The 9,575-nt window shown below is 37.2% G+C and overlaps 1 protein-coding gene across 1 annotated transcript; it reads left to right on the top strand.

Moving 5' to 3' along the window:
* The first annotated feature begins 265 nt into the window (after positions 1-265).
* Positions 266-6,827, top strand: LOC130922525 (ubiquitin-conjugating enzyme E2 D4-like). Its single transcript, XM_057847311.1, has 7 exons — positions 266-416; positions 805-868; positions 5,098-5,129; positions 5,421-5,498; positions 5,967-6,072; positions 6,471-6,564; positions 6,664-6,827. Exons 1-7 carry the CDS (start codon positions 393-395, stop codon positions 6,707-6,709), a joined length of 444 nt encoding a protein of 147 aa, XP_057703294.1. The 5' UTR covers positions 266-392; the 3' UTR covers positions 6,710-6,827.
* The last annotated feature ends 2,748 nt before the right edge of the window (positions 6,828-9,575 follow it).

Below are 9,575 nucleotides of genomic sequence, written 5' to 3' on the forward strand. Positions count from 1 at the left end.
CATGCAAAACTACCACCTATTATGTCTGAATTTCAACCAAATCTATTTGTGAATCCATGGATATTGGGGCCAAAAAAGTATTTTTTCAACTGCCAATTAACACATTTAAACTTAGCTTTGGTCAAATGATGGAGGGTTTTCTATCAGGAGAAGGTGTGTGTATTGTGTAGTGAAAGTCCCGAGAACGTTGTTGTCCCTTTAAGGGAGGTTTAACTTATCAACTACAATTCCCACAATGCACCGAGCTTAAACAAAAACGCGGAAACAAAAGCGAACCAGTTTCGTCTCCATACAATTACATCGAGTCGGCGTAAACTAGTAATCTTGTTTGCTCGTTGACAGTTGACAGTTTTGACACAACCGTCTCTCACAACACACGCAAAAGACGGCCCATGGCTTTAAAAAGAATAAACAAGGTGAGTTTGTTTGTTTTTCGTCTTTATTATTTGATGTACTTTGTGTGTAGAAAAAGCTCGCGTCTTTAAAGCCGGTGTATCACACAATGTGAACACAGTGTTAGGTGAAAATAAGCATTCGGGTGAGAGGATTAAATGTTGATAGAAAAACGACAAAATCCCTTTGCCCGGACCTGACGTTCCATTTACCTGGCTCATACAGTTCAATCAAATAAGCTAAGTTCTTGGCTAGCTAGAAGTCGGCCTTTAGCTAAGGATTTCAGGCGCATTCGGTTATGTTTTCAATTACTTTTGGTTGGTTGTTTTTTTGTACAAGCAATTAGGCTAACGTTAGGTTCCACAAGTCCTGGAAGTGCAACAGAAATCCCCATTAAATTGTTTTTCGTAGGAACTGAAGGACTTGCAGCGGGATCCTCCTGCTTCATGTTCAGCTGGACCCGTAGGAGACGACAGTAAGTAGACACTTGGAGAAAAAAGTAATCTTTTTCACAAGTTTCTTTTTAGTATTTTTTGCCATTTAAAAGGCTCACAGTACCATTGATGGCCCTTTTATTTCATTCAAAGCTTTCAAATAGAAATGAGGCTGTTGGGGGGAAAATAGGAAAGATTTGGCCCATTGACACAATCATAATGCATGGTATTGTATTGCATCATTATAGAAAAGTTATTTTCCACATGCAGGTAATACAACATGGAAATGATAACCTAACAAGTAAAATTCAAATCTACTCAAAATCTCGCACCATTCATCCTTACTTTGAAAAGTACCCGTTATTGAAATAAATCATCATAGGTAACCTAAACTAACTGCAAAGTGGCATTGAAATTAGTGCAGATAGATCTATTATCAGCCAGGGCGATTATTGGTGCCGATGTCTGGAAATTTGACATATATTGGTATCGGCCTTTTTTCAAAAAATCTGACTGGCCGATATGAAAAATTCAATTTAAAACTGGGTTCTATATTTGTTATTTCTATTAATAGTTTTTCCATTAGTCTAGATCTGTTTTATATTCGTGGTTAAATATTTTCTTCGGAAAAATTATAGAGGTATTTATTTAACCTTTTATTCAACTTTATAAGAGATCTTTCTGAGTCTTGGAAATTCAGGCACTTCTGGAACTGTTATTTTCTATTTGTGTGATTCAATAAACAAGCCTTAGGCTTTTAAACGAAGTTCACGGTTTTCATCATTCAATTTTTTTACGCCAATTTTTACGCTTTTACTGCAAATGAAATTCGGCTCCAAAAATCTGTTATCGGCCCCTCTAACTTCCAATAATTGGTATCGGTGCTGAAAAACCCGGATCGGTCGATCTCTAGAATTTTGCAGTGGTGGCTCCCCCGGATTGTCAGCTTCAAAACAAATTACTTTGGCCTAGATTCAACCAATTTTCTGTGAGCATAGTTCCAAAACATACCACAAGAAAGTATGCAGGGTTGGAATCACAAAAAGGTGACGTATCCGTGGCTGCTCGTGTGCTGAGCAAAATGGTGCTTTCCCAAGTACCTATAGTAAGTAAAGAATGTTTTGTTCATCATTGTAGCTTCTTTTATTATAATAATTTATCGTGTTTAACAGATATTAATGTGTGTATGTGTATTATAATGTCTGTTTTTAAGACTTAATACCGTCAAATCCTTTTCTACATTGCACCCTGGATTGCCTGTAATATATGTTAAATTTAAAAATGTGTGTATTAGAGCTGAAACGAATACTCGAGCAACTCGAGTAACTCGAGTTTAAAAACTGATCCGAGTAATTTTATTCACCTCGAGTAATCGTTTATTTTGACAGCTCTAAGCATCACGTTTCGCTCGGACTACGTTTAATGCGGGACAACGCGCCGACGTCACGTGCGTAGAGGAAGAAGCAATAAAAAAATATAAAAAACATTTCCGCAGCCGACAGCCGCTCCAAACTACGCCGACGTTGCTAAAAACTAGCCCGCGTGATGTTAAGTTGGTAGCAGGTAGCATCTGAGGAGTCTCATAGAGATCACATGTATGTTGAACTAGATGCAATATGATAGACTCGGCCGCGTCTGGGCAGCGGTATTAAACAGCGGCCATCTTAAAGCAGTAGAGCGCTAAGCGCTAATAAAGAGCGCTAAGCGCTAAAAAATAAGATTAACGTTACTGTCTGAGTCACTAGCTCACGCAACGTTAGCCCTGCGGAGGGCTAGGTTTCTATTAATTATGACCACTTTCGATGCGTGGCTAACGTGTCTTACATACAGGCTTTAACATAACATAGCTTTGTGGAGTGATAAGGGTGTAAAATAAAAACTCAATAATGCTAACTATCAATTTTAGCTTAGTAGTCATTGCTGGATAAAACACCAAGTAGCACTGGTCCCTGATGTGCTCCAAAGCGTAAAACTTAACTAGAACTTAAAAATGGCTTGACACAAATAGAAATTCAATTGAAACAGGTGGGAAAAAATCCTTTTAAGTGATGTGTGTTATCAAGCGTAATGGCATTTTTAGGTAGAAATAAATATATATTTTAATAAGATCTAAAGGTTTTTTGAGTGAAAGCAGTGAATTTGTCTTTTTTTTAATTCTAGTTACATCTGAGATGCAATTGTTGGCTGTTTTCAACAATATACATCGAAAATAAAGACATTGATTGACTGAAAATGGTTCAAGGTTAGATGAAATGTCTTGTTTTCTCATGTATATTTATAATTGCTCTTCACCTAAAAATATATTTGTTTTATCCGATTACTCGATTAATCGATAGAATTTTCAGTCGATTACTCGATTACTAAAATATTCGATAGCTGCAGCCCTAGTGTGTGTGTATATATATATATATATATATATATATATATATATACAGTATATGTACTCAATGTATAATACATTAAAGGTTTATAACTTTGAAAACCCAATACACTCTAAACTGAGATTCCAACATACTTTATTTCAAACTCAATTTATGATATTAAGTTCGAAAATAAGTGGTCAACAGATATTTTTATTTTAAGTGTCATATTTGTTTACCTATCAATTACTGCTTTCCAATTAGCCAGTTTTGGAGTCAAAATAGAATTTAATACAAACAATGAGGAACATTTGAGATTTCAAAACTAAAATAACGTAAAATGAAATGTAACCTTTCAGTATGAATAATTTCGACTGTCATTTAACCTTTGTGCACTTTAACCGGCCAACAGTATCATTATTTTAAGCGGCACTAGCTGTTCTCTAACAAGACGCTACATGCCAAAAATCAAATTGGGGTATGAACAATGAATTGGCCACTACTAATAAAATTGGCCACTACTAATAAAATTGCAAGATGAACCACTTTTATGCCTCTACTTATGCTACCACTTTCTCTGTAACTCTTATTACAACCGTTTGATGACACTGATCTTCGATGGTTCCATATCGAAAGGTCAAATATCGCTAACTGTGAGTAGTGTGAGCGAATCCTGCCTTTGCATGCTGCCTTAGAAGGTGCAGCGTGTTTTGACTGTGTTTTTGTAACCTTAGAGAAAAGGCACTAAACGCAAGCTTGGAAAAATTGTTACTAACAAGTGAGATAAAGCCAGATAACGATATGTGTTTTTTGTCTGACTTGGCTCTTCGTAGTGAGTCTCAAATTATACAAACATATTTAACCAAAAATAATTTCTTGACTTAATGTACAGTAAGTACATAGTAAGTACAGTAAAATATATTGAATGGTTTCTGTTACAGTCGTCCAATACTATCCGGCGGCCGATAAAAGCATTTTAAAATGATATCGGATCATTTTGACATCGGTTTTTCATTATTGGTTTTGGGCTAATATGCGTGTTGCCTTCAAAGTGAATGGAGAAGCATTCTTCCTTTGGACAAGGACTGGTCACAGCTGAGCACAGCAGTTATGCTTACTGACCATTAGATGTCTCCTAACCAAGATGCTTGGGATGTGTTGTGTGAGCATTATCATTATTAAAGCATCAAGTGGGGCATCTCAATACAATTAGCCATAATATATTAAATCCACGATCACATATATCGGTATCGGTTTGATATTGGTATCGGATTTTTGGAGTTTGACAATATTGGGATATCGATCTCAGTTAAAAAGTCCTTATCGAACAACTCAACAAGTTTTAGCAAGCACTGGCAAGTGAAAGTGCTTTTAGGACCAGGTATTTTTGGTTTTATGTGTTTTTTTTTCCAAACTATAATTTCTTTGTCCTAACTGAGCTTAATCCAAGTAAAAAAAAAAACAAAAAAAAAAACCTAATAATAAAGGGAGCCTCTGCGTTTATATTGCTGTCAAACCTTGTGGCAAAATATGAAGCACTACAGGAGGCAGTGAAGTGGCGTAAGCTACCAGGAAGGCTTCAGATGTCATATTTTTCAACTCCTCCCTTTAATGAAGCAAGCCTCGATGCACGCTTGCAGAAACACCCTCTTCACTACTCAATACACACTTCAAAGTTGTTAAGCGGGTTTCACAGAACAATCACAAGTGGGTGAATTTGCAAATTGTAACTGTGCTGGCAGGCTTCATTTTTAATTCCTAGGTCATTGGCATTTGCAGTTGTCATTTACATGATATGCATGATTTGATGTCTTGTTGTGTGTCTAGCTTTGGATTTTTAAAACAGTAAATGGACCTCATTCTCTGAAGGAACTTGTTTCTGTAGTTTAACAACCTTTTCTTTTCCGTAGTGTTCCATTGGCAAGCCACTATTCTGGGACCGGTGAGCTTTTTCTAGATTTTTGTTGTTTCCTGCATTCTTTTAGTTATGTTGCTTCTGGATGTGTAGACAAAAGGGCTTTATGTTCACTTCAAAGCACCCCCTTTTTTCACACTTTTCTAAATAGTTTAGCCTGGTATTCTCTGTCGCAATGGAACATAGTTAGGCCTGGGACATCCGATAATAGCAAAGGATTTTATCAGTACTTCTTCTTTGTCATGACTTCTAAAGATGGCAGATAATAACGATAATGTTTGCAGTATCAGTTGACCTGTGTTTTGTTTTCCATTTCAGAATGACAGCCCATATCATGGAGGGGTGTTCTTCCTTTCTGTCCATTTCCCCACAGACTATCCCTTTAAACCACCTAAGGTAGGTTTTAATCTCACAGCCAATTTCTTAGCTTCGGAGAGCTCTCAGTTATGAATCGAGTACAGGTATAACTTAAATGTCCAACATGATCAGTTCCTGCTTTTCAAAGCTGTTGTTCCCCCATAGGAAATAATGGAAATTGGATTAACCTGTGCAGGTTTTCACACTCTACCCAATAAAGCCGATATTAACTTTACAGGCACAATTTTCAGTTAGTTTTAAGGTTTTGTGCAGATTTGAGACATACTTTTACTGAAAATTTGGGTTTGTTTCACACAATTGGAGCTTTCTAGTTTTAAGGTACCATAGCATTTTTGTTTCGCAGTTTCTATTTGCAGGTCATGATAAGTTTGTGACATGGTTTTGTCAACGCACGCAAAGGGTAAAATTTACTGGCACCCTTTATAGAAAATACAGTACTTGTTTTATTCACCCAATACGATGTTTCTTGACTTGTTCCTCCCTCAGGTGGCTTTTACAACAAAAATCTATCATCCGAATATCAACAGCAACGGTAGCATCTGCCTCGACATACTAAGGTCGCAATGGTCGCCGGCCCTCACTGTTTCAAAAGGTCTGTTTACATTTGGTCTCAATACTATAGTGTGGCATAAATGTTTAAAAACACAGACAGCACATTCATCATGCGAATTTCCAGCTGAAAGAATTGTTTCCTAAAAAATGCAGAGAAATGTAAATAAAATCCAGTACTGAATTTCCAAGAAGTGGCCGCCCGGCATAGAGGCAGACATTTTAAGCTTGGACCAATCAAATACTAGTGACCGTGTTTGCTCTCACTTTCTCATCATGTTTTATTCCTCAGTTTCACATGCGCTTGCCTGTAAATTCTGGGCAAAATATTACCATAAAGTCAACTTTAAATAGTTTGTGTAACTATATTTTTTGTTTCAGTAATGACTGAATTTGTTTATTACTGATATGAGCACATTTCTTTTTTCTGTCACATTCCAGTGTTGTTATCCATATGTTCTTTGCTATGCGATCCCAATCCCGATGACCCATTAGTTCCTGACATTGCACACACATACAAATCGGACAGACAAAAGTAAGTATGAAAAACACTCAGTCATGTACTTTAGTAAAGTCAGTCATACCTCTTTAACCCATTTATACTCTATAACTTTTATCTATCTGTTGTGTTTAGATACAATGAAGTTGCTAGAGACTGGACGAAGAAGTTTGCAATGTAAAGGCAAGTCAAGTTTCAACAACAACATTCCTTGGGACAGGTCAAGTTTTGCAATTTTTTTTTTATTTTTTTTTTTTTTAAGAAAGACACAAACCATAAAGGAAAGAGTAATTTTGCTACGCTGGATCTAGCCTATGTTGGGAGCACTTTCACTATTCAAACTTGACAGAGCACAAATGTCTTGACTGTTAAATTTATTCTGATTGAATTGAATTTGAATTATTTTGTTATTATACTCATTAGCAATCATGCTGATACCTCATTTGATTTTATTTTAATAGATTTATATATATTAAACAAAAATCCTCATTATACTTTACATTAAACGTGGAAAATTGAGTTGTATTTGATTTTGTTGAGCGAAAAAACGCATACGCACGTTTCTGAATGCCAGTTATAAGCTATGTGAGCACTAGGGGGCATCCTTTACTTTTTCTGCACATGCCTTTAGCCATTGCAAGTTAGGTTGCTGTTGTTTTAGTATGGCTGTGTAAAAGCAACATGAAGGGACTATCGTCACATTAGAGCTTCCTGGAAGCAGTCATCTTCCAATATCATTTGACTTCCTGACATGTCATAAACTTTTAACCTGACATACACTACCGTTCAAAGGTTTGGGGTCTAAGCGACCCCAAACTTTTGAAACGGAGTGTATCATATGGGATTTTCATTACGTACACTACGGTTCAAAAGTTTGGGGTCGCTTAGACCCTAAACTTTTGAGTAAGTGTAAGTGAGGTAGTGTATGTGCGTGCCTCAAATATTTTGTTGCAGTTGCCTTACCTCACCTCTACAACTCTAAATGAAAAAGTAGCATGGTAAGCTCGAAGGGATCCGTTGTTACACTTGGATCCAAACATTTAAATGGCTTATTGTGCGTAGCAATTTAAATAGAGAAATGTTTATTTGAAATTACAGCCTCTAAATTTTTTCCTCCCAAGATTACATCATATATGCCACCGCTAATCAAAACACAGAATTCCTATTTGTATTATGTTTTTGGAAAGCTGGAAAAACATTAAACAGGCAACTGTGTAGTGTAAATTTCCTATTCACCATGTCTAAGCAGCTAAACAGGATAATAATATTATTATAATAATAATAATAATAAGACAACTCTCTATAGTTCGAGTTGGTGACATAGTTTAACAACAATTTAATAGTGCAGTTTAAAAATTAATGCCATCAACCTGCAGCATACGCGGTCAACAAATCAAGTCTTCCAGGAATGGTCACATGATGTGTTGTTTAATTGTAACCTTTAAAGGAATAGGAAAGCTTTGGATCAAGTGCATTTCAAATTTCCAGCAATAAGAATCTTCTTTATCAATACGGGGGTTGAGGGTGGATGTCATTTTTATGATGTGTAATAGTGTATAAAAATGTCAACAAAAGTCAATATTTCCGGGAAGTAGACAAAATTGCTATGGGCAGACATTCAAATGAGAGTATTTCAGTTAGTCAGCCAATACTTGTGACGTCAGGTATACCTAAGATTTTCAAAGCAATTGCCGATGGCAGTGTTGTCAGTCATTTATACATAAATGGAAAAAAGAGGAGAATGTTGTGTATTCTGTCATACCCCTGTTGCTCTAAGTTGGTCAATGTTGCTGTACTTGCGTTCTGTCTCGCGGATCTGTGGCTCCCGCTCTGCTCTGCTAGTGTGCTCCTAATCGTAGATTGTATAGCTGTTTCAGACACTGATTTTACTCGAAATCACTCTACTTGAAAAAACTACGCCAGTACACCAGTGTTCGGCTCTACGAACAAGAGTACCGGGATTTGACCACTGCCCCCCGCCTGAGGCAAACTGAGGACAGAGTGCTCATAACAGCCATGAGAGCAGTGCAGAGGTTGGGGGTGGGAGTCGGGCATTAAAACTATCAAGAGTCAGGCATTAAAACTATCAATTTTTGCCCATAAATGAAACGAAGGTGGGGGCAAAGTAGGGTTGTTCCGATGATGTTTTTTTAGTTTGAGTATCTGCCGATCCCGATATTTCCAGATCCGATTGTTTTTTGTTTTTTTTTTTGCTCCCGATTCAATTCCAGTCATTCCCGATAATTTTTCCCGATCATATACATTTTGGCAATGCATTAAAGGGTATGACAACACCTGGGGAAATGCTAATATTCCATCATTTATCCATCAACGCATGTCTTTTGAATTCATATCATGCCACTTAGTGTAATTACACACATCGCAACACCAAGAAAATGATAGAAATTAGGTCGACTGTCAAGCTAGAACGACCCGCCCCCGAGATGCCGGAAATCTAGCATATTGTGTGCGTGACGTCACTATAAGGAAACAACCGGCTCAGTGCTTAGTACTGAATGGCGGCGATGATGGCGGACAATTTTGTTTCTAGTTGCAGCGACGAATCCGACGTAACGAACATTCTTCTAATGGTGACGAGGAGAGTTATGAACCTTTCTTTGGTGTTTTGGGTTATCAATTTGAGCCCAAACGAAAGCCAATGCAGCCTAATGAAAGGATCATTGAGGGGGGGCAATCACACTGATGAAACACCGGCGGCAACAGAAACACAGACTGGTTTGTTTTGCATTTTTTTGTGAAGCTGATACACCGTGACCGCAAAATAAAGTAATATATAGAATAATTATCATTTAATGTGCTATCATCGGTTTTCGCTCTGCCAACCGACACAAACATGAATGGGATTAGAGGATTTGTTCTGTATATTTTAAGAGCGATAATTTATACATGTGTCCAGTCCTATATCCAATGCGTGATATGTTTTTTATTATAAAATAGGACTCACTCTGGCCATTTCCCTCCTTTGCTTTGCCTGGGGTGGTGGGGTGGTCTCATCAGAGCCAGTCATCGTCCTCTTTCTTGTTATC

This window comes from Corythoichthys intestinalis, chromosome 10, assembly GCF_030265065.1.
Source record: "Corythoichthys intestinalis isolate RoL2023-P3 chromosome 10, ASM3026506v1, whole genome shotgun sequence".
Lineage (NCBI taxonomy): Eukaryota > Metazoa > Chordata > Actinopteri > Syngnathiformes > Syngnathidae > Corythoichthys > Corythoichthys intestinalis.